Here is a 27,759-nt window from a genome sequence, read left to right as displayed (position 1 = left end):
CTCCCTGGTTTATGAGTGGAGAGCCAATAAGTATGTGTGTAAATATTATTTTCCAAAGATTGTTATATCTCCAAAAATTGACATAAAGTGACAGCTATAATTCCGAAACCAATTTTTTTCTTGTAGACATTGTAGCAACACAGAATTTTGCCATTGCACACGTAATAGCCAGGTTTGAGTTCTGGAGGAGAAAGCCTACATAAAAATTGTCTGCCCTCCATGGCAATCTCTCTAGTAAGGGGAGAATATACACTGACCTATAAACTCTGTACAACCCACAGTACAATAAAACGTGAGATATCTTCGACTTCTCCTTTACCACATATACATACACATTGTGCTATTGGTGTTTTCTTATACCTGCCCTGAAGGAGTGAACTATCATGGATAAGGACAGTCTGATATCCACTGCCACTGAAACTGATGTGAAGAAGTCAAGGGAAGGAACTGTGCAAATCATTAACACCGCCAGCAACTCAGCATTTATACTTTGCGAATAAGCTTAATCTGCATACAGACAGGTTATACAACTTGCCTCGTGGTGTAACCGGAACAATCTGGAACTGAACACACTCAAAACCATAGAAATGGTGGTAGACTTTAGAAGAAACCTTCCCATACTACCATTTCTTACAATACTAGACAACACGGTATCAACAGTAGAGACCTTCAAATTTCTAGGTTCTACTATATTACATGACCTAAAGTGGATACCTAACATCAAAAACATCATCAAAAAAGCACAACAAAGAATGTTCTTTCTGCGCCAACTCAGAAAGCTCAAACTGCCCAAGGAGCTGCTAATACAGTTCTACAGAGGAATTATTGAGTCTGTCATCTGCACCTCTATAACTGTCTGGTTTGGTTCTGCAACCCAACAGGAAAGAAACAGACTTCAGAGGATAATTAGGACTGCAGAAAAAACAATTACTACCAATCTGCCTTCCATCGAGGACCTGTATACTGCACGAGTCAAAAGAGGGCAGTGAAAATATTTACAGACCCCTCACACCCCAGACATAAACTGTTTCAACTCCTTCCCTCAAAACGACGCTATAGAGCACTTGCACACCAGAACAACTAGACACAAGGACAGTTTTTTCCTGAAGGCCATCACTCTGCTAAACAAATAATTCCCTCAACACTGTTCAACTATTAAAGTCTGCACTACTATTACTGTTAATCTTCTCATCACTCCTTATCACCCTTCCCCTCCCACTTGTGACTTACGACTGTAACTTTGTCACTTGTATCCTTACAATTTATATTGACTGTTTCCCAGTATGATTCGAGCGCTTATTGTACCCTATAACTATTATTAAGTATTGTACCTTGACCTTGATTGCTTGACTCTTGACGAATGTATCTTTTCTTTTATGTACACTGAGAGTATTTGCACCAAGACATATTCCTGGTGTGTCCAATCACACTTGGCCAATAAAGAATTCTATTCTATTAATGTCCAGAACAGGAGAGGAAATTACACGTAATCCTTGCTTTCCCACCACAATTAGAATCAACATTTCTTTTGCTAAGCAAGGTGATTTTAGGTGAGTTGCACCTGATTTTACAAACATTTTTTTTGTTCCAATTGTTAAGTGAATCAACTGCAGTTAAGCAAATTGTGTGGTTGCTATGTAAATCCAGCTTCGCTTAATGACTTTGCAAACATGATAAACATATGCCATTGCCAGGTTCCTGTATTGTGACCGTGTGATCATAGGAATGCCGTGACAGTCATAATTATGGGGATTGGTTATAAGTCACTTTTTTCAGTGCCGTTATAATTTTGAACATTTGTCACTAAACAAATGGTTTGTAAGTCAAGGACTATCTATTGGAGAAAATATATCTAGAATCACAAAATCAAACATGATTAAAGCACTTTCTTTTTCTTTTTTAAATTTTTTAATATTTTAATATTCTTATAAATTTTCATTCATAAACATTTTTGAATAACAGTGCATTGACAGAGCATTATTTACAAATAGAACACGACCAACATATATTGGTAATAAATCTCAACATACAAACTATTAGCAATAGTAATGGTATAATAACAATACTAATTTCTTCTTTCGCTAGATCAATTACGTTTTTATCAATTACATTTATATTTATCGAATATAAGGCACTTTAAGGCACTTTCTATTGCACAGCCTGAAAAGAGCTATTATGGGCTACAGAAACTGCCTGCTGGAGTTGTTAACACACAACCAGACTGATGTGAAAAAGGAGAAGCCAATTATTTCTTCCTAAATCAAATTTTCCTAGAATCAGCATATTTTTATCCTTTTTCTTTTTTGAGGGCCCAAAATGAGTTATCTTTCATCTTTCTGGAAACACAGGAAATTGCTTAGAACAAAAATAGACTGATAGCAGCTTTCATCTTGTTCAATAAGGACTTGTCAGATACAAATTGATGTGACAGCTGAAAGAATTTTGTGGTTGCTCTCACTCATAGCATCATCACTTTGTTGTTCCCCCTTTAAGTGCCCCCTTGTTTCATTCATAGCTTGACATAAATCAAAGGCTTGTGCCTGGGTTGTGAATTGCACGATTGAGGATGGGTGGCTATAGAAATAAAATAAATAAAATTGTAAAAAATTGTAAAACAAACCAACAGACTGATCTACAGTTGAGAAGTCAAACCAGGCAGAAAACATGGATTTTAATCTGATTCTGAGGTGATTCTGCATCCATTGGAATTCTACATGTATACTCTAGTGTCAGTGATTTAGGATTTTAGCCTATTGCTTCTCCAGGAAGGTTTTTTTTTTTTTTTTTGTATTGCTTTGCCTAAAAAAGGGGTGTCAAACTCACGGACCATGTGGCAGATCCGGCCCACAGGGTGCTTAACCCTGGAAACAATAAAGGGCCTGCCCATGGTGCCACTGCCAGCAAAATGAAGGGACGGGAAGGTTGTGAGTAGTGTCCCCCACGGACTCCATTTTTGCTGACAGAAGGGGTGCAACAAAAATGGAGCCTTGATGAGTGATGTTGAGCTGGCCATGCACCCCAGCCATGCCTTCCGGACCCCCAAGGTCAAACATAACCCTGATGTGGCTGGCCCTCAATCAAATCGAGTTTGACACCCCGGCCTAGAAGATGCCATTTGAGAAGTGTTCAGGCATTGGGAATCCTGTCACGTATATTCAATTTGTTCACCTTTTTATTTAAACAAAAAATACAGTAAGAAGAGACAAATAAAAAATAAATAAAAACCCTTCAGGCTGCTTCTAGAATCGTGTTTCTCAGATTTGGCAGCTTGAAGAAGCATATTGGCTGGGGAATTCTGGGATTTGAAGTCCACATATCTTCAAGTTGAAGTTGAAAAAGTTGAAAAACACTGACCTAAAAGCATCTCTAAGTTCTAACCAGGGCTTGAGAGACACGGCAGCAATCTCCCCATCACTGTCTATTCACATATCATCAGTGCTGTGAATTCAACAAAGACAGCATTGAATGTTAGATGAAGGATGACCATGTGGGGAATCCATGAAGAATTGTTGCTAAAATCAAATTTATTGCTGCTTAGTCAATGTTCACAAACACTCAGTGTCAGGCTACTGAACTTTTCCCATTTCAATCGACAAGAATGAACGTCTGAAATCTAGATGTTTCAAAAGGAATCCTTTGTTGAGATGAGACAATTCAAGTAGGGATTCAAAAGCAGCGTCTAACGTCTCCCAGGCATGCAGTGATAGATAAGGGAGTTTAAGACCCCTCCCCTTATCTTGATGTGTATTTTGTAAAACAAAGAATCAACATGTTAATTTCCCCTCCCCTCTTCTGAGAACGATCTTCTCAGATCTTCTGAAGGATTTCTCAGGAAACATCTCCCAGCTGGAAGTTTTATGGTCCCTTCTCTTTTGCTGTCTCTTCCAGAGGTGACAGGTTTCCAGGGCATCTGGTTTCAGTCTCTCAGTTGTATATCAAATGTAGGTTATACAAATTCAATATAAGATTTAATATATTCAAGTTACATCAAAAAAGGATTTCTTTTACCAACTTCCCTCCCCGCTTCTTCTTCCATTGAAGGATGGCAGATACATGGATCTGACAGTAGGCTACAAGTGTCAAAACACACAGCAAGACAAGTGGTTGCCTTTGTTGCGTCAACCTAAGAAAAGTCTATTAGCCTAGAGGTCATTTGAATAAATAATGTAGTTAATCTGTTTTTAGCTGAGCACTTATGCCAACATAGTCAATAGTGATTTGGGAACGCAGCTTGAGGATGCTTCCAAACAAGGCTCTTCTAAGTGGAAAAATCATATCCAAACCACCTATGCCGAAGGTGCGCATGCATGCGCACATGGGTGCCTGCACCCATAATGCAATGCGTGCATGACCCCCCCCGTCCCCATGCATGTGACTCCCCCACATGCACCCCGCCCCCTGCACATGCATGGCAGATACACAACAATCAGCTGGCTGGCGGGGGGCGCGTGTGCACGCACAGTGGGTCTGTTCCAGGTGATCTCTCCCGTGCCAGCAGAAATGGCTCTGCATGTCACTTATGGCACGCGTGCCATAGGTTTGCCATCATGGACCTATGCAATATATTTGTTGCCGGGAAAGATAGCAATAGCACTTAGACTTATATACTGCTCCACAGTGCTTTACAGCACTCTCTGAGTGATTTACAAGATCAGCATATTGCCCCCAACAATCTGGGTCCTCATTTTACCGACCTCGGAAGGATAGAAAGCTGAGTCAACCTCGAGCCCATCAAGATCAAACTTCAGGCTGTGGGCAAAGGTACTGCAATACTGCATTCTAACCACTGCGCCACCAGGGTCCAGAGATCACTTCTCACAATTTATTTTTCCACATTTTCTGGCAAAGTCCTGATTCTCAAATAAAACTCTTTCCCTTTCAAATTCATTAACAATAAATTGGCTTCTATTCCCACAATCTATTTTTTATTTTATTTCTACAGCTGAGCATCTCAACTAGTGTGTCTGGGAGGCTTAAAAACAGGACAAAATAAATGTTTGTGGCTTTAAATAAAACTGTCATTATGATGTTAATACAACCAGGAAACGGGAATCTTAACATATTCATGGCCTCAGGCCAGGGCACACAACTAAGTCCTCACAGTCTTACAATATTTTTATTTTATTGTACCAATAACAATGTACAAGAGATATAAAATTGCTGGAATGTTTCAACATTTAAACACCCCAGCTTATCTGACATAGCTTATCAGGGTTCTCTTTAGCTTGCCATGCTAGCTTTGAAAGTACTGGTGTGTCTGTTTATTTAACCATTGGGAGCCTGTAGACAATTCAGTTCCTCATTTTTGAATGGAAATTGTACAGGTCTCCAAAAGAAATGTTGTATTACGTGGAGTTGTCCATTGTAGAGCTTAGCCCACTGTTGTCTAGACAAATGATGATTAGTTTGATTATTTGTTCTACATAGACAGACAGGTAGTGACTTTTGCTTTTTATATACCATATTTTGGGGTGTATAAGATGCACTCCCCACACCCCGAAAAGTGAGTGGAACTGTCTGTGCAGCGAATGTTGCTAAAGCCCTACCCATCTGCCACCCCACACTCTTCGGCCTCTGCCTCCCAGCAGGCCTTTGCATCCCGTTTTTGGCCTCTATGTGCCCCATTTTTGGCCTGTTCCGATCCCTGCCACCTGGAACAGGCCGAAAACGGGGTGCGCAGATGCCGAAAATGGGATGAGGAGGCCTAAAATGGAGTGCATAGAGCAAGTAATAGGTGATGGCGATCCCTGCAGCCTGAAACAGCTGATCGTTGGGAGGCCGATCTAACAGATAATCAGCTGCTCATGCTAAATCAGGCTGTGATGACCCGGGGCGTGGCACAAAAATAACGAAGTCGCCGAAGTAGATAAATTCCCTTTAATGCCTCCAACTTGGCCCACAATGTCCAATTATACTTGGTGGGAGATCAAACTCTTCCAAAAACAGTCTACAAAGGGAAGAAATGCAGTCTGAACCCAGATACTTTATCTACAGATAAAGTAGAAATAAAAAAAACCAATGCAAACCATGCTGAAGTAATTAACATGACAGACCAGGATAATAACTTGCAGACTTTCAAAAGATAACAAGGCACACACAATTGGGAGGACACCAAAACCCAGATAAGCTTCGATAAAGATAAGGCACGCTTTGCTTCCAGCAACTTTGCTATGCACAGTTTGCCCTTTTAAACAGTCTTCCCAGCTGCAGCCCATGAAGGGGATCAGGGCCCTTTCTTCCCCCATAAACTACGTTGCTCCCTTATCCGTTCCTCCCTGCATGCCCTAAGATGAAGAGGCGGTGGGCCTGAGTCTTCCTCTGACTGGCCAGCCGGCCTGTGGCCTTCCCCAGTTTCCTCCACAGCCACCAAAGCCACACTCCCACTCCCTGCCAGCTGTTCCATCTCTCCCTCTAAATCAGATTCCAACCGGAGCATGACCCAGGCTGTGCTGAAGCTGACCATGCTGTTCGCTGCAAGGAGGGAAATTGCTGGGAAGCAGATTTCTTTTCTTGTTTTCCTCCCCAAAAGCTAGGAGCATCTTCTACTTCGGAGCATCTTATAGTCCAAAAAATATGGTATATACATTTTATTTTATTGCTTGGACCACAAGCATGTAAAAAGGTAAGGACTGTGGCGAGATCTGGAGGGCAACATATGATTAGGAGTTCATCTGTATCTACTGTTCAAAGCTTTAACCTAGGACCAAAACATTTCCTTGGTTAAGGTGGTAGGCTAGAAACCAGGAGACAGTGAGTTCTAGTCCTGCTTTGGCATGAAAGCCGTCCAGTCATGTTCTGATTCCAACCCACCTTACAGGGTTGTTGTTGTGGGGAAAACAGGAATGGGAAGGTGTGCTGTGTATGTTCTCCACCTTGAGTTACTTATAAAGTAAATAAGGTTGAGTTAACACATCTGGAAAAAATAATAAAGTAAATGTTAGATATCAAGCTGTCTGGGGAATTCTGGCCGTTGAGATCCACATATCTTAAAGTTGCCAAGTTTGAAAAACACTGCTTTATATGGTTTCTGACAGGTGTTAGGTGCACACTTAAATATCCTCCAAACTCTTTAATTCCAAATATCTGCGTAGCCCTAAATGAGGACTCCATTCTGCTCATTCAAACTCAGCTTCTGGTTTCTACTGTAAGTGTTATTTGCAACAATGCAAGAATGGATTACCGTTGTCTCCTGCCAAGATATAAGATTTGGAAGGGCAGGGATGGGAAAGATATATTGAGCATAAAGCTAGTAAGTTATGCAACCAAATGTCTTTAGACATTTTTTATACTGAGGATATAAGGATGTCCACAAGTACCAAGATAACCACTGTTACCTCAAGAAGCCAAATGTGACTTGAAGCTATATGTGAGCATTTAATTCTGCCTGGGATGATAATTGCTCCTCCAAAGTTATTAACTTCTGCTCAAGGCAAACAGCCATTCCATTTTCATAATTGGAAACAAAAAAAAGGTTAAATTTGCTCTCCAATAAATAGCCACAAACAAGCATTATCACATTCCTCAGCTCAGCACCTGCTACTTGCATTTTTTTTAAAAAAGATACAAAATGTGTACGTTAGACACAATGATGCAGAAGTATGACCCGCTTAAACCAGGGGGGTCAAACTCAAGGCCTGGGGGCTGGATCCAGCCCCCTGGGTGCTTAGATCTGGCCTGCAGGGCCGCCCTAGAAGCAGCAAAGGACCCACCCTTGTTGCCTCTGCCAGCGAAAATGGAGCTCGTAAGGGCCATGGGAAGTACTCCCGAGGTCCATTTTTGCTGGCAGAGGGTTGCAGGAGGCCATCGCAGCCGAAAACGGAGCTTGGGAGCCCGTTTTTGCTGGCAGAGCGTTCAGCCCATCACAGGCACCCCCAACACGAGTGATGCCTTGCTGGACATGACCACCCTGGCCAGAACCCCCCCAGCCCCCCCCCCCAGGCCAAACACAACCCTGATGCAGCCCTCAATGAAATCAAGTTTGACACCCCTGCCCTAAACCATCACTGTTGCAAACATTCCTCAGCGTCCTACCAGATTTTGGGTTGCAGAGGACCGGCGGGCTGCTGCCGAGGGTTGGGCTGCTGCTGAAGTACCCGCTGCTGCCACAGCTGCTCATGCTACTCCGTCTGACCGCAGAGACAATCTTGATCTCCTTGCTGGGGCTCACTGTCCAAACCAAAAAGGGAGGGAGATTTATGTAGAAGACAAGAACCACCCTGGGGTCTCTTGACTGCTTTCCTTACGTTTCTCTGTCATTTCAGAACCCTGTTACAGGTAGCTCTCGTGGAATGACCACTCGTTCAGCAACCATTTGAAGTTATGATGGTGTTGAACAAGGTGAAGTATGAAGACTAGTTGTACATAATAAACCTTTCCCCCCCTTCTTCTGTGCATTCTAAAAGGGGTGTGATGGCCCAGTGGTTAAAGGTGCTGAAAAGGGGTTTATTATGTACAAGAACTAGTCCTAAGTTGTCAGCTGGAGAGGTGAGAGCCCAGGTTCGAGACATGAGTGTCATGCGATGGAGTGAGCTCCCTATGACTTGCTCCAACTCCTGCCCACCTAGCAGCTCGAAAGCATGCAAATGCAAGTAGATAAATAGGTACTACTTCAGTGGGAAGGTTACAACATTCCACGCACCTTTAGCGTATAGCCGTGTGACCACGGAAAAATGTCTTTGGGCCACATTGGCTCCCTTGGCCAAGTAACAGAAATATTTCACAAGAGTTCTCCACTCCTCTACTCATAGCAGAAAACCTTCTGCCACCAGACTTGAAATTTTAGACCTAGACAACTTAGAACTACGCCGCCTTCGGTCCGATCTAAGTATAGTATATAAAATTATATATTGCAATGTCCTACCTGTCAATGAATACTTCAGCTTCAACCATAACAACACAAGAGCACACAATATATACAAACTCACGGTAAACCTCACCAAACTTGATTGCACGAAATACAACTTCAGCAACAGAGGGGTCAATGTCTGGAATACTCTATCTGACTCTGTGGTATCTTCCCCAAACCCCAAAAACTTTAACGTTAGACTGTCTACTATTGACCACACCCCTTTCCTAAGAGGTCTGTGCTTACCGTCCCTGTCCTATTGTTTCTTTTTTTCTTATTCGTATCCATTTCATGTATTCATAACCATGTTTATACTTACACTTGTTATCTAATAATCGCTTGACAAAATAAAATAAATTAAAAAAAACAGAGAGAAGCATCGTGCCCTACAGTCAGACATGACTGGACAGGGGAACCTTTACCTTTTCTGGGCAATGTAGTCTAACTAACCTTTGATTTTGCAATGTTTCTCACTGACTCTGAAAAATAATTGTCCCAAGACCATTGGTGTACGCAACCTGCTACGTGGGAGGTTGAAAATATGGAGTGAGAATGAAGTGGCTTTGAATGATAGAATCAATGTGCCTCACTCTGCTTTCTTACCCTTTGTACTACCCATCAGGAGGCTGCTAATAGTTTGTGATCCTAAGAATATTTTTTAATTATTTCTTTTTTATTTATTTGATTTGTCAAAAGCTTACAATACTATAGAAATAAGAATAAACATAAGTTTAAATATAAGAACTAGGAACTAATAATTGGGGACAATAGGACAGGGACGGTAGGCACGATGGTGTGCTTATGCATGCCGCTTACAGACCGCTTAGGAATGGGGTGAGGTCAATAGAGGTTAGTTTCAGGGTAAAAGAGTGGGGGTTTGAGCAGGTGACAACAGAATCAGATAGTGAGTTCCAGACATTGACCACTCTGTTGCTGAAATCATACTTCCTGCAATCAAGTTTGGAGTGTGGTTTACATTAAATATATATCTGTTATGTGTTCTTGTGGTGTTGTGGTTAAAGCTGAAATATTCATTAACTGGTAAGATGTTGTAACATATGATTTTTTGTACTATGCTTAAGTCCAATCTTAGTCAGTGTAGTTCAAGATTGTCTAAGTCTAGAATCTCAAGTCTGGTGCTGTAGGGTATTCTGTTGTGAACAGAGGAATGTAGTACTCTTCTGGTAAAATACTTCTGGACTCGCTCAATTTTATTTATGTCTGATATACAGTGCGGATTCCAGACAGCAGAGCTGAATTCAAGTATTGGTCTAGCAAAGGTTTTGAATACCCTAGTTTGCAAAACAGTATTACCAGAGGAGAAGCTTTGTAAAATTAAATTTACAACTCTTAAAGCCTTTTTGGCAATACTGTTGCAGTGAGCTTTGGCACTTAGATCATTCAATATGAGAACTCCAAGGCAGGGGTGGGATTCTGCTGGTTCAGACCAGTTCTATAGAACCAGCTGTTACGATTCTGCAAAGTTCAGAGAACCGGCAAATCACACCACTGGCCTGAGAACAGAGCTGAACCTTCCTTAGGATTGAACCTTCTATTTTTCAGTGCAGACTCAGGCAGCAAATTACAGAAAGTCAGATCTGTGAGTGACTGTGTGATTCTGCAAGCAACTCAATCTGCCTGCCTACTTTGCTTTGTTTTGGGTAAAAGTTGCTCTTTTTTAAATAAAAAATTCTATATTTACATAAATATTTACAATATTTACATACAAGCCATGCCCATCCAGTCACATGACCACCAAGCCACATCCAAAAATTAGGGTACACCCACAGAACTGTTTGTTAAGAAATTTGAATCCCACCCCTGCTCCAAGGTCCTTGACAGAGTGAGGGTCATCAACAAGGTCATATCCGCCTAGCTTGTATTTGGTATATAGATTTTTTTTACCAATGTGTACAATAAGTACAAGCAGTCCTTGACTTACAATCAATTGTTTAGTGACTGAAGTTACAACAGTGCTGAAAATAGCAACTTATGACTGTTTTCCCACACTGACAATGGTTGCAGCGTTCCCATGGTCAGGTGATCAAAATTCAGGCGTTTGGCCACTGACTCACATTTATGACGGTTGCCGTGTTTTCCACGGTCTGGTGATTCCCCTTTTTGCAACCTTCTGACAAGCAAAGTCAATGAGGAAGCCAGATTCACTTTAACGTTACTAGGTTAATTGCCACAGTGATTCCACTGAACCACTGTGGCAAGAAAGATTGCAAAATGGTGCAAATCTCAGTTAACAACCGTCTTGCTTAGTAATGGAGACTTTGGGTTCAATTGTGGTCATCCATCGAGTGCTACCTGCAAAGGACAAGGGTGTTTGCCCCCCTTTTGGTTTCCTGTATTTAGCCAACAGTTCAGATGAGATTGTCCTACCAGCGGATACTTTAACAGAGAATTGCCAGGGATAAGAATTGTTGCCTGCAGGGCGTATTCCCTACCACATCCTTTTGTCAAGCATTAAAAGGCCAACACCCTGGTGTAATTAACAACAATGAACTTCATGTGAATACACAAAAAATTTCCTGGAACCATTTCACTTCCTAAAGGCAGAGTTCTGCAAACTTGGCAACTTTTAAGAGTCCAGAGGTGGTATTCAGCAGGTTCTGACCAGTTCTGGAGAACCGGTAGCGGAAATTTTGAGTAGTTTGGAGAACCGGCAAATACCACCTCTGACTGGAGATTTTACAGTATCCTTCTGCTGCCACGCCCACCAAGCCATGCCTAACAGAATGGGGAGAAAAAAAAAATTGAATCCCACCACTGTTTAAGACGTGTGGACTTCAACTCCCAGAATTCTCCAGCCAGCAGAATTCTGGGAGTTGAAGTCCACACGTCTTAAAGTTGCCAAGTTTGGGGACACCCCCCGCCCCCCCATCCTAAGGAGTTAAAAGGAAAATATTCTTCTTCAGGGGAAACTGGTCACAAACCCAATTTTGCTTGACATACCAGCTACTCTTGTAACAAGGTGGGGGACTTGGGTACCAGTCCAGGAAGGGTTGTGAGAATGGGGAACCTTTGTTTTATAAAAGAGCTGCCTCCCCTTGATCACTGCATTTGATAAGTTAGTAACTCGGTTGTTAAGTGAACCTGGCTTCCTCACTGACCTGTCAGAAGGCTGCAAAAGGGCGTCACATGACCTTGGGATACAGCAACGGTCATAAGTATGAACCAGGGGCCAAGCACCTGAATTTTGATCACGTGACCATGGGGGATGCTGCTACCATAAGTCATAAGGGTGAGAAACCGTCATAAGTCACCATTTTCAGTGTCCGTTGTAACTTTGAACGGTCACTAAATGATATGTTGTAAGTCAAGGACTACCTGTACTGGTATATGGTACCTGGCTAATGGAATCAACTTTCTGAGTCAGAATAAGGCAGATTCTTACCTCTCTCTCAGAACGCAGAAAGCAGAAAGTAGAAAATATAGAACGAAGGAATGCAAGACTTCACCCAGACCTCAAAATGAAGGTCAGTAGGCCATAGCTTTTTGATCGTTTTAATTTTATTTATAGCTACTAGAAAAAATGTAATTGGAGAAGAAAACCAGCAATTGCCAGGTATGACCCTGAAGCCATCAAAATGCGAGCCCAGATTCAAACCTTATATTTCTTTTTTCCAACCTGTGCATCAAGTGGTTATTTCTCAGTGATGGGACACTGGTCCACTGTTACAGTATAGGCAGGCTTAGTCTCTGGATTATTTTTCTGTCTGACTTTGGTCCTTCCAGTTTTCCCATGTGGCATCCAAACCATGCAATACTTCAAAAACAATCATGTTCCCCAAGTGGTGGGATTCAATTTTTTTTACTACTGCTTTTGTGGGTGTGGCTTGATCGGTGTGGTATAGCTTGGTGGGCATGGCAGAGGAAGGATACTGGAAATCTCCATTACTTCCCCACTCCTGGGGGAAGGTTACTGCAAAATCCCATTTCCTCCCCACCCCACTAACCTGCTTTCCAGCTCCGTTCTCCTGTGCAGGGCAACCAAAGAAGACCCACCCAATCAGCTGGGACACGGGAGGCAGAGAATAGATGGGGGCGGGGCCAGTCAGAGGTAGTATTTGCCAGTTTTCTGAACTACTCAAAATTTCCACTACCAGTTCTTGTGAACCGGTCAGATCCGGCTGAACGCCACCTCTGGTGTTCCCCCATTGAGCTGTATCCAGATATACTGTATGTTACTTAAATATGATGTACAATTAGAGGTATTGAACTAATCCCTATGCATACAGGTAGTCCTTGACATACAACTGGCGTTTGTCCAAAATATGACAAATTTGCCCAAAACTACTAATTCTGAAGTTCCAACCACATTTTTAGGCCCACAGCAACAGGCCCACATTTAAAGCTGTTTGCCACTTCGCACAGTTACGTGACTGTCCTTCGCAATTCCTCCCCCCCCCCCAGAACTGGTGTTTACTTCCAGTTTCCACCTAATTACTACGACATTTGCTTTATGACTGTGGAGTTCATTTGATTACTGTGGCGTTCACTCAAGGTCGTAAAAGTGGGTCCGGTCACGTGATGATTCACTTTACAACTGAATTTCCATTTACCCTCCGTTGCTAAACCTACATGTACCTGAGAGGAACGTGGCGTGTTTTTTGTGGTCATGATTTTGCTTCCTCAGGCAAAAGGGGCTATCGTGGCTCTCTGGCACCAAATGGGACTTCTCGGTGAGCAGCTCCATCAATCTCCTCCTGCGGCGGAAATTCATTCGGAACTGATAGAGCAGGTTGCTATCCATAAAATGGTGTTTGCTGGACACTATACAGGTGGTTAAGAAAGACAAAAAAAAGCCTTCATTTTAGCAGAGCATAAAAATTAGGAGGGAATCATTATTGCTTGATACTCAGTGTTCACCCAAAACAAGTAATTTTAACAATAATTGTAGGCATACAGTCCATTTTGGGAAATCAATGATACAATTTAATATTTGTGTGCTGTCCAGCCAGTATATAGTTAATGGAAGTGGGATAGTGAGTTACCAATTGGGAGCTGTCCCCTTAAGGGAACGCATCATGGTAAATGTAGTTAAGGTATCCTGGGAAATGTAGTCCATGTCATGTGGCCACATCTGTAATCCTGATTGGTCACTGAATTGACCCCTGGTTGGTTGGGGGAGGCTCCTTCACTTTTGCCTGGAACCCAGGGACATGCTGCTGCCTCAACCCCTTGCTCCTTCATTTTGAGGATGAAAGATTACCATCCTTTAACACCAGAAAGTCAGCTATGCAAAGAGTTGGACATTGAGATGACTCTCGACATAACTGTAAGTTATATTGAGGATGCCTGATGAACCAATAAAAAGACTTTGTATGGATGCTTTGAGGAGTTATCTATCTGCCTTTATACATTCAGTCAGTAATTTGCAATGCTCTTTAGCACTGAACGGGGGGCAAATTCTATACTTGAGTTCTTTCTTGTATAACTACTTTCTCACCTCTTGCTTATATCACTCACAACTATCAGATGCTCTCCATTTCTATAAGCTAGTTGAAGAACAGATTTTGTTTCCCCCATGGTTGATTTTCTTTTCATTGTACAACAGTGTTTCACGCTGACATATAAACGTTCATTTTAAAGCTCCAGCTTTAAAGATCTCCTTGTTCTAACTGAAATAGAAAAAGACCCCAACTTACCATGGGATCCCCACGTTTGTATTTTGGGAGCCTTGTGGAAGGCCATAAGGGTTGGGGCTAACCTCACCTTGGGACAGGTAATATTCCAGAGGACTGGTGCCATAGCAGAAAAAGGCTTGCTTCCTAGGTAGATTTCTTTTGTGGATGCGGTGGCATGCAATCAATCAATCAATCAATCAACCAATCAATCAGAATAGAGCTGGAAGGGACCTTGGAGGTCTTCTAGTCTACCCCCCTGCTAAGACAGGAGATCCTATATAAAGACAAGTGACTGTTCAGTCTTGTCGTAAAACCCACCCACAGTGTCTGGAGGCAAGCCATTCCACTGGTTAATTGTCCTCACTGTCGGGAAGTTTCTGTCCATTGTTTCTTGTCCTGCCCTCTGATCCTTTGGAAAATAAATCACCCCCCTCCCTTTGTGCCTGTCCTGCTAGATCTGATGTGATGGGTACAGGTAACAGCAAAGAGGTTGCCTGGCCCTATGCCATGTAGGACTTCAAAGGGCTACCAAAGTCAAAACTAAGAAACAATGTTCGGTACATGATTGTTCCAGGAGTATGCCAAAAGAGTCAAATTTAAAAATCTAAGGTTTTAAGAACATGCCCTCAAGGATTTCAGACAAGGGCCTTTCCTGTCCCTTAACTGGAAAAGTCAAGGTTTCTCAAGTAGAACCCAAGTTGAGATATATTTAGGTTTAAGGTAGCCCTGTTCAGCTAACGATAGAAGTTGAAATCTACAAAACAACAGAGAACCAGGAAAAGGGACTTAAAAAAAAAAAAAGCTTAGCTTCGCACTACAGTACACAAAAGCACCAAGACTTTTGCACTCCTGTTCTGCTGTTTTGTCCTAAGTAATCTTAGATTATTAAGCCAATCCAACTCTCTCAAATTGGAGAAAACTCCCTAATAGCAGCTGATATATTTTAAACAGCTGTAAGTGGAGGAAGAGATTGGTAAAGGTTTGTGGATGCAACAGCCAGAGGTGGTATTCAGCAGGTTCTGATCAGTTCTAGAGAACCAGTAGCAGAAATTTTGAGTAGTTTGGAGAACCAGCAAATACCATCTCTAACTAGCCCCGCCCCCATCTATTCTCTGACTCCTGAGTCCCAGCTGATCGGCTGGGTCTTCTTTGGTTGTCCTGCACAGGAGAACAGAGCTGAAAAGAAGGTTAGTGGGGTGGGGAGGGAATGGAGATTTTACAGTATCCTTTTTGTTAAGTCGGGCGATCGGTCATAAAGAGACGCGAGGCAGTGACTAGTTTAAAGCTCTTTTTATTTCAAGTTGAATCTGGCCCCCGGCTGAGTGTGTGGCGGCTTATATTGAACTGGTGCCGGGCGCCGTGGCCAATGACAGCCGTTCGAATCACCCGCGATCGGCTCAGCCAATCGCGGTTGCTTCGTAACGGCCAATCAGTGCTGCACGCTCGACCAATCCGGTTGCTGTGCGTATAGCCAATCAGATGTGCGGGTTTACAAGAATGCAAATATATATACAGAACACTTTTCCTGCCATACCCACCAAGCCATGCCCACCAAGCCACACCAGGCCCATAGAACCAGTAGTAAAACATTTTGAATCCCACCACTGGCACCAGCATGCTTCAGACTTGTGCCAAGATCTCTCATAATCCTCGACAAAGTTCTAGTTTTTGTTTGTTTTCACCACATAGGGAGATAAACACACACTTGATCTTAGCTAAAAGACCTTGGGGCTAAATAACAGGTTGCCCTTAGAATTGGTAGAATAACATCAACATTTACCCAGTGAAAACAGTCACTTGATTCAAAGAAGGCAGAGACAGAGCAGAGATAGAATTGACTCTCTATAACTCAAGAAAAATCTAATAAAATAATAACTATCTAGCTTAGCTATAGCTCAAGGATAATGCTATAGTTATATGGACTTAACTCTATCCAGAACCAGCATCTTATGCAAGCATAGGCAGTGTGATGCCTTCCAGATGTTTTGGACAACAAACACTGCAACTATTCATGTTAGATGGGTCAGATGAGAACTGCAGTGCAAAACCTTTGGTAGGTACCAAGCTTCTTGCCACTTCGGCAACTACAGTATATTTGATTAGAAGACTACGCAGTGCTTTGGATTTGATTTTAAGGAGGTGCTTATGGAACAGGCACCTAACACCTGTCTATAACTCCTTAATCCAAGGGTCTTCAAACATGGCAAGTTTAAGACCTGTAGACTTCAACTCCCAGAATTCCTGAGATAACATGACTGGAGGAGGAATTGTGGGAGTTAAAGTCCACAAGTCTTAAAACTGTCAAGTTTGAAGACCCCTGCCATTATCTAAAGAGACATTTTTCTGGATTGCATGACAGCTGGAGTGAGCGGCTGTGTGATCCAGGGAAAAAGACCCAGCTACTTTAAGAAGTTTCTGACAGGTACTTTATTTGAATGACTTCATGCTGCAATCTTGGTTGCTATCTTAGAAGTCACAGTGAAAGGATAAGATCATACAGAGGAAGCATTTTGATCTTCTAAACCTGTTACTCCAATGCTAAGTATTCATTATTGTTCAGCCACTTTTAAAATAAGAACTTATTCAAAGCTGGGATACAATGGATGGATAGATGGACAGGTGGATTGATAGCCAAATAGGCATATAGGTATATAGATACAGATAAAAATATATGGGTTATCTAAGAAGGAAAATCCACTTTATTATTCTTTCTATATTTTCATAGTAAATGTCTCTATTATTATACAAAGAGTGAGAGCACTCCACACTATACTCAGACAAAAAATTTACTTGGTTTTGCCAGGTTTCAAAAGACATGTCATTGACTTAATTGAAAATGTGCTGACATATAAACTCCAGGGAGGGTATAATCTACGGAGAATAGAGCAAAAGTGAGAGACACAGAGAATAAATAAAAAAAGAAGGAAGGAAGGAAGGAAGGAAGGAAGGAAGGAAGGAAGGAAGGCAGGAAGGAAAGAAAGAAAGAAAGAAAGAAAGAAAGAAAGAAAGAAAGAAAGAAAGAAAGAAAGAAAGAAAGAGAAAGAAAGAAAGAAAGAAAGAAAGAAAGAAAGAAAGAAAGAAAGAAAGAAAGAAAGAAAGAAAGAAAGAAAGAAAGAAAAAAAAAAGAGGAGGGAAGGAGGGAGGTTATTTCCAATTAAGTTTGCAGTTTAGAAGCAGGATTATTGCAGGATAGGAAATGAAGGTTAACTTTGTGCCTATACAAGTAGTCTTCAACTTACAACAGTTCACTTAGTGACTGTTTAAAATTTTCTTTGCGCAACCTGAATATCAGGCACCAATATGCAACATCTAGGTTGTGACTCTACATTTCCAAGTAACAGATTTGCTCTGGGGGACAATATTCCCATCATTTCTTTTGGCTTTGAAAACATAACCGCTCTTAAGTTCCCAATCTACTTTCTTATCATTAGCAGAACTGTTATGTTCCTGGCCCACCAGCAACAGAAACAGAGACCGGATACTTTATCCAGGAATTAATTTCACTTATGATAGGGAAAGCAAAAATCCCCGCTCCCTTCGTTTAAATTGGCCTTCATTTTTAGACAGCATTTTGGTTAGATTCCTTGAAATTTATACTGCACTAAGAATGACAGCTTTGCCTGATGTAGAAATGATTATTATGAACATCGCCAAAACCACCCTGAGAATGGAAGTAAGGAAGAAAAGGTATCCATTTCTTGAATAAGAGGAATGGAAACCACAAAAAAGTCCGCAATCAAAATGTTCTTGTCAAGTGTAGCTCCATTCAAAATCCAAGAAAGAAAATCTTAGACTCCATTTTTATAGAGAGAAGGACTTTTACTGAATATGAAGTGGTATCAACAGAAGAAATATAAGATCTGAGGCAAAAGGCGCAGAAATTACATTTAGAAAGTTATCCCAAGTCCCCACCGCCAACAATTCAAACTGGTCATCCAATCTGAGGTGTGTATAATGTCATGTGGGTTACATCTTCAGGTGGTGTCTACCCATCTGGTATGCCAAGATGGTTGACCTTGGCCTAGAAAAGATAAGTGGCTGCGTTTGCGCAGTAAGCAGAGAAGCATCCCAACATTTACAGTTCACAAAACTTCAACCTCCAGCACCCTTCCCTCCACAAAGCCTAATTCTTCCTCCCCCCAGTTTCTATGGCAGCTGGAAAGAGTCAAGAAGAAATCTTGGAGGCTGACAGTTCTACTGATTGATAGGATGTGCCTATGGAGATTCTCAATCATTTAAGTCAGTGATGGCTAACCTTTTCAGCTTGGTGTGTCGAAAATCAGGAAAAAGTATAGCCTTCCTCGGGTCGTGTGTTACTTCAAGAAATATCAATAATTTGATTTATGACGGACTGGGCTGGGGTGATCACACAGGGCTGTGAAACTTGTCTCCCTGGTCTCAGGGCTGCAGGTGCAGGATGTGGGGATCGGAAGGCCACCTTACAGGACTGTGAACCTCATGGATCTCCTTTCCTCCTGTAGCATTCCTGAGGTAATGAAACTGACAAACCTCAGTTTATGGTGGTTAAAACTGGTTCTCTGCTGCAAAGATCTTGCGGCAGCAGTGACACCACGACTCCACGCAACAAGCAGGGAGCAGGGATTGGAGCAGAGCACAGGCAGCCTCTAAATGTGCAGGTTTTCCCCACACCAACAGGCGTGTCAGTCAAAGTGCCTCGGCGTGTCATGAGTGACACGCATGTCATAGTTAGCCATCACTGATCTAAGTCATGGTTATCCCAGAGGTGCTTTTTCCAAAACACAACTGGATTTTCTTGTTTGTTTGTTTGTTTTCTTTGAAAACATTTCACTTCTCATCCATGAAGCTGAAGAAGCTTCTTGGATGAGAAGCAAAATGTTTTCAAAGCAAAAACCAAAAACCAAAAACCAAGAAAGTCCCATTGTCTTTGGGATGGGATGACCATGACTTAGATGATTGACCCTTCCAGGTGAATGCAAGGAAGTTGTTAGCTGTACATGTAGCTATCCATGGAAATTCCATCAAAACGGAATTACAAGAAAAAGGAAGATGGATTAACCACACCTGACAATTGGCCATTTATATCTGATGATCTACAGTTGGCTGGATGAAGTATACCAAGAATAATACTCAGAATGAAATCCAAACATGGAAAAGGGGAGGCTGCCATTTTTAGCCAAAATGCCATTTTGACCTTAAAAATGGTTCCCCATTCTTGGGTTTAAACAGGATGCCTCTCATACCATATTTCCACTCCTTTTATCATCCTTTGTCATCTTGATAAGAGTTATAGTGACTGAGAAGACATTTCTCACCGTGTTGGATAATTCCATGCTCCAGAAGTCTGTGGCCGAGTTGTTCAGCCTCAGCTCTGTTGGCAGCCTCCCCTTCCTGGATCAACCAGTCAATCAATTGAGACGCCATGAAAGTACGCTCATATTTTGCTCCTTCTTCTTCTCTGGCTTGTAAAATAACATTTTCAGTATTCATAAGCCTGCAATGAAAGTAGGGATTGGAAAGGGAAAGGGTCAATGCATACATGAATAGAATAGAATAGAATCTTTATTGTTACTTTAAGTGTACACTAATCAGCACATATTTAAATGAAATTTCTGTGCATTCAGCTCTCAAAAGATAATCATTAGGCATATACCCACACCCACACACATATATCACACAGAGAAACATCATCGATTACTTCAAAATGTATACATACACATGGTGAAAAAAAAAGAACCTGTGAGTTTACAAGATGGATGGCATAGGGATCAAAGCTGTTACAGAATGTAGTAGTCCTACTATAGATACTTCGAAACCTCCTCCCAGAAGGGAGCAACAGAAACAGACCATGAAATGGTGTGTGGGATCTCTAATAATGCTTTGAGCTCTAAGCACATAGCGCTTAGAAGCAGCATCCTGAATACCGGGAAGTGAGCTTTCTATGATCTTCTCAGCTGTCCTTGCCACTCTCTGTGTGGACTTTCTATCTGAGGCACTGCTGCCACCAAACCAAACAATGATACAGTTTGTTAAAAAGCTCCCAATCGTGCCTCTGTAAAAAGTGGCCAGGACAAAAGGAGGCAGATGTACACTCCACATCCGGTACAGAAAATACAGACACTGATTTGCACACTTCACTAAAGATAATGTATGAAGAGACCAAATCAGATTGTCAGTTATCTGCACCCCCTAGATACTTAATGCTATTGACCATTTCCATAGCTTCAGTCTTGATATAAAGTGGAGTGTGACTATGCCAGCTCTTTCTAAAACCAACAGTGATCTCCTTTGTTTTGTTAGCATTCACAGAAGAATATCAAACAGGTATATTCCTCGACTTACAACCGGTCATTTTTACAGCTCAGAATGGGTGTTTTATGAACTGTAAAACAGGGGTCTCCAACCTTGGCAACTTTAAGTCTGGCGGACTTCAACTCCCAGAATTCTCCAGCCAGCTGGCTGGGGAATTCTGGGAGTTGAAGTCCGCCAGGCTTAAAGTTGCCAAGGTCGGAGACCCCTGCTGTAAAGCACTTCTGAATGTTGTAAAACGTCACGCCAACCCCCTGGTCACATGACCACAACCGCCAACCCCCTGGTCACATGACCACATTCCAAGTGCTTGACAACAGACTCACCTGTATGTTGCCACATCCCATGGACACATGACTATGATGTGTGACTTTTTTTTTTGCCAGTGTCCCACATCCATGCAAAAAAAAAAGCTCTTTTGGAAGAATGGGTCCGCATAACAACCACACCATTCGCTTAACGACCGTAGTGTTTGGGAAATTGTTGGAAAAACAGATGAGGTCATGTGGGATGCCTCGACTTACAATCACAATGACTTGCAACCGGATTTCCTGACCCAATTGTGATTGTAAGTGAAGGACTACCTCTATTGCAGAAATTCATTCATAAGGTTCCAATTTCTGAGTGAGTGAATGAATGAATGAATGAATGATCCAAGCAATTGCTTTGATCTAATAAAGCATATGATCCCGCGTTTAGCTTCCTGCTTATCGAGCTGATTTTACACATGGTTGAAGCCAGTACTATCTGCTCTGCTCTCTTATGCAAATTGAACTCAGAAAACTAAAGCAGAAACTGCGTCTGGACTTTGTGCTTGTGGAAAGGAGCGGAGATGAAACTTTGAATTTCGGTTTTACCAATTAGATAGGTTCAGTGTTATAGAAATGGCTACTTTATACTATTACGTAAAAATAAAAAGGTGAGGTTTGGTTTTATTATTTTATTCAACTGCACCAAAGGGAGTCGGTAGTCAATGCCTTTTCTTTCTTTTCCCCCTTTTTCCTACACATTTCTCTTCCTTTCCCCTCCCCTATCTTTTCTCTTGCATTTTATGTGATAAATTAATAATAATAAAAAAGAAAACTAACGCAGAAAAGGCAAGATACATTCCACAGGCAAAGCTACAATTAGGTCTCTGTTTTTCATAGGAAATCAATAGGTAGTTTGTGGACCAGGTTATAATTCAACTAATCCACTTGCCTTCCCCAAATGGATATTTTCCAAATGTATAGAAACTATGGCTTCTAAAAATTACAGACAGTATTAGAATCTATCCATTCTGGTTGGAAGTTCTGGGAGCTGCAATCCAAATACATCTGGAAAATATTAAGTTGAAGACAGTTTGATATAGTTTTTTTGTTTTTTTTATTTTTATTTTTGAAGCTTCAACATAATGTAGAGTTTAGATGGGGTCTCAGAATTTGTGCTGCTCCTCTTTAATTTCTTCTTCAGTATTGATACGAGTAACTACATAGCCAAACTACATGACACTGTAACTACATAGCCAAAAAGGCATTAAGAGTTGTTAACCTGATCCTACATAGCTTTTTCTCTGGTAATATCACACTACTAACTAGAGCACACAAAACATTTGCTAGACCAATACCTGTACACAGCTCATCAGTCTGGAACCCACATTACGTACCTGATATTAGCACAGTTGAGAAAGTCCAGAAATATTTCACAAGAAGAGTTCTCCACTCCTCTACTCGTTGTAGAATACCTGATGCCACCAGACTTGGAATTCGAGACCTAGAAAACCTTGAATTATGCCGTCTTCGGTCTGATCTAAGTATGGTGTATAAAATCATACATTGCAATGTCCTACCTGTCAATGAATACTTCAGCTTCAACCATAACAACACAAGAGCACACAATAGATACAAACTGAAGGTTAATCGCACCAAACTTGATTGCAGGAAATACGACTTCAGCAACAGAGTAGTCAATGTCTGGAATACTCTACTTGACTCTGTGGGTTTTTTCCCCAAACCCCAAAAACTTTAACCTTAGACTGTCTACTATTGACCTCACCCCTTTCCTAAGAGGTCTGTAGGGGGCGTGCATAAGCGCACCAACGTGCCTAATGTCCCTGTCCTATTGTTTCTTTTTATTTTTCTTATATGTACCCATTTCATGTGTTCATAACTATGTATATACCTATACCTATTATCTTGTAAGTGATTGACAAATCAAATAAATAAATAAATAAATAAATAAATAAATAAATAAATAAATAAATAAATATTAGTCTGCAAGCCCTGACACCATCACAAACCTCCCACTTAACCATTTTTTCACATTTCGTTCGTAGTATAGGTAGTCCTTGACATACAACAATGGTTTCAAGTTTTACAAGTTTTGTAAAAGTGATTCACATCCCATCTTTATAATTACAACCGTTGTACCATTCCCGCACTCATGTGATTGCAATTCAGGCACTTAGCAACTGGCTTTGCACTTACAATGGTTGCAGCCCCTTGTGGTGATGTGATTGTGATTTGTGACTTTCCCAGCCAGCTGCCAACAAGCCAAGTTCAATTGGGAAAGCTGGATTTGCTTAGGGACTGAATGGTTCATTAACAACTTTGCGTGATTTATTTAATGACTAACCACCACAGGTAAAAATGGTTACAAAAATCAGTGATGACTCGCTTAATGATTACATCGCTTAGCAACTGAAATTCCAGTCCCAGTTTGAGTTCATAAGTTGAGGACATAATGAATAGTTAACAGACCTGCCTCATACATTTGCATAATGAACAAATTGCCACAAATGGAACAACTGTTCTTATAACTATGCCAAACCCTTAAACCGGTCAGGATATGACAGTAATAATGTTTCAGCCAACATTTCCATCAACATTTATACTAAGGAGGAAGTGAAGTCACCAAATCATCAAAACTATTTGACAGTTGTTTTCCACATTTTTAAAAAATAAATTGAATAATGTAGTCCTAGATTATTCATTTGGTACAGGTAATACTGTGGAGGTAAGCCATTTTATGTTGTTCTACAAAAGTAATTAATCAAACCAGATGCCAAAAGCCCACCTCCCGAACTGTTGCATGAGAATTAGAAACTCTGCTTCTGCAGACACAAAGCCAAATGTTGGTCCAATCTTTTCTTAACAAAAAAGTTACAACAGTTTCTCTAAGTGAGAAATTTGTATTAATTGTTCTCTGATGTGGAATGCCAGAAGATAGTACTGTAAATATTAGTGTAAGGAGGCCACATAGAAACAAGAGTATTAAATGGCTGGACTCAGGGAAGCTTACCAAAAATGAATGTTTGTGACATGCTATTTTCTGAGAAATATATTTTGAGGCAACTAAAAGTTCCCTTTGAAATGAGCTGAATTCTTGGAAACAGATGGACACTGATTCATGTTATTTTCTTGATAAAAATACAGAAGGACTTTGTTGCCTTCTTCTAGAGTGAAGCTTGACTAGAGCAGCATGGTGGCCTAGTGGTGAAGATGCTCCCCTTCCACTTGGAAGGTTGAGAGCTCAATCCTAGGTAGCAGCAGAAAAAAGGGTGCATCTTAGGGTGCGAAGAAAAAAAAAATCTGCTGTAAGCTCTGTGTGGTGTCAGGAAGGGCATCCAGCCAGTAAATGCTCAGCTCCATCCAGTTTGCTCCAACTCTACCCCAAATTAAGGGATTACAGCAGAGGTCTCCAAACTTGGCAACTTTAAGACTTGTGGGCTTCAACTTCCAGAATTGAAGTCCACAAGTCTTAAAGTTGCCAAGTTTGGGGACCCCTGGATTACAGGGTTGTAAAAAGGAGGGGGGGTTTTAGAGTGAAACTTGAATAAAACTATAGCCCCCTTGAACTTCAAGTGGTAGCCCCCTTAAGCTTCAAGTGGTAGCAACTACATATTTTTTTTTAAAGTACAGCATCCCTCCTTTATCTGTTTATATGCATATAAAATGCAGTTTCTTGTATTAAAAAAAGCTATGGAATACTGATTGGATGCTCAATCCAGATTGAGAATGGAATGTTCTCAATAAAAAAAATTTAAAATTGAAAAGGTACTCATACCAATGCTTGCAACAGAAAATTGCTAGTTTTAACGCATTTTGAATGGAAACCGCAGGGCATTGGCTTATATCTAGTCCAGCAAATGGTATATCAAAAATGAGCTTGGAGGTTTTTTGAAAGTTCAGAAATTGTTGTTCTTAGGTTGAAATCCCATATTTTTTTCTGGTTAAAAATAATTGTGTTTTTTCCAGTAAAAATAAATATAATTTTCTTCTTGGAAATGTTTCTTATTCAGACTGTGTGATGAATTGGGAAGGATGCCTTTTATTGAGCCTGTTAAGAACTATGTTAAAGGGCACACATACAAAAAAGAACAGGATTTTTGTTCAAATCTATTGACTGAGCATATATTGAGCAAAGTGAAGATTTCGGGGGTTGATTAATCAATTTCCAAATGGTGAAAGAGAAAGAGAGTTAAGACAGTTCCTCTCTAGAGATTATTACAGTTTATCTTTAATGATGTAAGTAGATGCTTTAGTTTGGCAAGATTTCTGTCTATAGGCGGGAAACAACAAAGGAAACTGCTTAGACATAACCCTGTGTCTTTCTTGGTTTTGTGGGGTGTCTGACAATTGTGAGGGGAATTAGAAAAAGCACGGGGAATTGTTTTCTTCAAAGAAAACTATTGCAGGATTTGCAGTGCAGTTTTGTACATTTTCCAGCTCAAAATGGCAGGACCAATATCATAAAATTTATTTTCCTCAAGAAGGATCTCTTGGACGTCAGGGCCAAAGGCAGCCTATTATTGATCCACATGAATTTCATGGTGACCCTCCTTCTCCTTCTCCAGCAAAATCTTCTCAAGCAGAATCCTTATCCTAACGACTCTCAATCGTTCTCTTCTCGGGACCATAGGAGGAACTAACTCACCTTATGCCACATTGCTAGAAGAATTCATCAGTCATAGAACACCTCTTGTCTGATAAAAGATAATTAGTATCCTGAACTAGGCAAGTGATCCTTTTCAATCACATGTTTCACTTCTAAATAGACAAATAATAGCATCTGCATACAAAAGGGATTAATAACTCCTTAACCATTGAAAGAGTCAAAGGATAACACTTAACAGATAATCAGAGTTGGAAGGGACCTTGTAGGTCATCTAGTCCAACCCCCCCGCCTAAGTGGGAGACCCTACACCTTTTCTGACAAATGGCAGTCCAATCTCTTCTTGAAAGTCTCAAGTGATGGTGCTACCACAACTTCCAAGGGCAAGCTGTTCCATTGGTGGATTGTTCTCACTGTCAGAAAGTTTCTCCTTGTTTCCAGGTTAAATCTCTCCTTGTTCAGTTTCCATCCATTATTCCTTGTCTGACTTACAGGCACTTTAGAAAATAGCTTGACCTCCTCCTCTCTGTGGCAACCCCTCAAATATTGGAAGACCGCTATCATGTCTCCCCTGGTCCTTCTGTTTACTAGACTAGCCAAGCCCAGTTCCTGTAACCATTCTTCGTATGTTTTAGTCTCCAGTCCCCTAATCATCCCTGGTTGCTCTTCTCTGTACTTTTTCTAGAGTTTCAACATCTTAGGACCTTAAGATTCTAAGCCACTAAATACAGATTCATTTTACCTGGAAATAGGAGAACTACAGTGATATTTCTGTTACTGAAACTGAATAATAAAATAGAAGGTGAAGGGTTGGCAGGGAAGGAGGAGGAGGAGGAGGAGGAGGAGGAGAAGGAGAAGGAGAAGGAGAAGGAGAAGAAGAAGAAGAAGAAGAAGAAGAAGAAGAAGAAGAAGAAGAAGAAGAAGAAGAAGAAGAAGAAGAAGAAGAAGAAGAAGAAGAAGAAGAAGAAGAAGAAGAAGAAGAAGAAGAAGAAGAAGAAGAAGAAGAAGAAGAAGAAGAAGAAGAAGAAGAATGACAACAACAACCATAGGGCCGAAAAGGACTTCAGAGGTCTTCTAATCCAACCTCCTGCTCAAGGCTGGAGACCTTATACCATCCCAGACAAATAGTTGTCCAATCTCTTCTTAAAAACTTCAAATGTTGGAGCACCTACGACTTCTGGGAGCAAGTTGTTCCACTAATTAATTTCTCCTTAGTTCTAGATACTTGATGTTACTCCCTTAAAAATAGTAAAGTATTAAGAAAGAATCTTAAAATATTAGGAAAGAATCCATGATGATGACAACAACAACAATGACTGTGGCAAGAGAAAGCAAAGGTAATATCAATAGTAATAGGCACCTTGGTGCAACCCCAAAACAACCGGAGCAACACCTGAACAGCACCAGCATCGACAAATTCACAACCAGTCAATTGCAAAATGCAGCTCTGCTCCAAACAGCTTACATTCTCTAACATCTTCTAACATCAACATCTACCTATTCCAGGTCCTTGAGAACAACTTGATAGGTGAATAAAAATGCCAAATAAAGTCTGAACATCTGGATGACTGTGCCATGAACCATAACAAAATAAGATAATAAAGGCGGGATACAAATAAAAAAAATATGGAAAATATATTCACATGCACACTACTTGTCAAAAGCTACCTCATCCACACCTGTCTTTTATTCACATTATCCTTATTCAAGGATATCAGCACAAGAGCAATTGTCACCAGCGTTATTATCATCACCTTTTGTTATTGGTCTATGCCATGGTAACAGGAACTACCAAATACAACACAATGAGAGGATTTGTTGTTCACATACAAACCCAGCAGGCAAATCAGTCTCATAATTAAAATTAAAATTACTAGTTGATGTGCTTGTAATATTGATGGTGTTGAGGAACTGGAATTTTGAGAGGAATAGAAGGTGCCAAATAGAAACAATATTCAACAGGTGAGTCACTATCTATTTTATTCATTGGCATCACTATAAACTTTTCCAAAGAGATTTTGGAATGGAAACTTGATTCTGTAGTTGTTGGGAGAAAAGACCCGGTTCCTTCCTTCTGTTTTCTTGTAATTTGTTCTGATGTTAACTTTATATGCTTTT

At 40.9% G+C, this 27,759-nt stretch overlaps 1 protein-coding gene across 6 annotated transcripts in view; it reads right to left on the bottom strand.

Moving 5' to 3' along the window:
- Nucleotides 1-27,759, bottom strand: part of DEPTOR (DEP domain containing MTOR interacting protein) — an 88,206-nt gene that overhangs the window by 23,398 nt on the left and 37,049 nt on the right. For 3 of the 6 annotated variants that reach the window (XM_087931670.1, XM_026703605.2, XM_026703608.2), the window contains exons 5-7: nucleotides 19,776-19,954; nucleotides 13,442-13,627; nucleotides 8,032-8,166 (exon numbers count right to left, since the gene is read on the bottom strand). In XM_087931670.1, the coding sequence (XP_087787796.1) occupies nucleotides 8,032-8,166; nucleotides 13,442-13,627; nucleotides 19,776-19,954 (500 nt within the window). The remainder of the gene's footprint in view (nucleotides 1-8,031; nucleotides 8,167-13,441; nucleotides 13,628-19,775; nucleotides 19,955-27,759) is intronic. The other 3 variants (XM_087931671.1, XM_026703606.2, XM_087931672.1) reach the window with 1 other exon arrangement.

Source organism: Pseudonaja textilis, chromosome 3 (assembly GCF_049901715.1).
Source record: "Pseudonaja textilis isolate UNSWEBS1 chromosome 3, rPseTex1.2, whole genome shotgun sequence".
Classification (NCBI taxonomy): domain Eukaryota; kingdom Metazoa; phylum Chordata; class Lepidosauria; order Squamata; family Elapidae; genus Pseudonaja; species Pseudonaja textilis.
The sequence above is the reverse complement of the archived record's forward strand: the minus strand, read 5'-3'. Positions and strand labels throughout refer to the sequence as shown.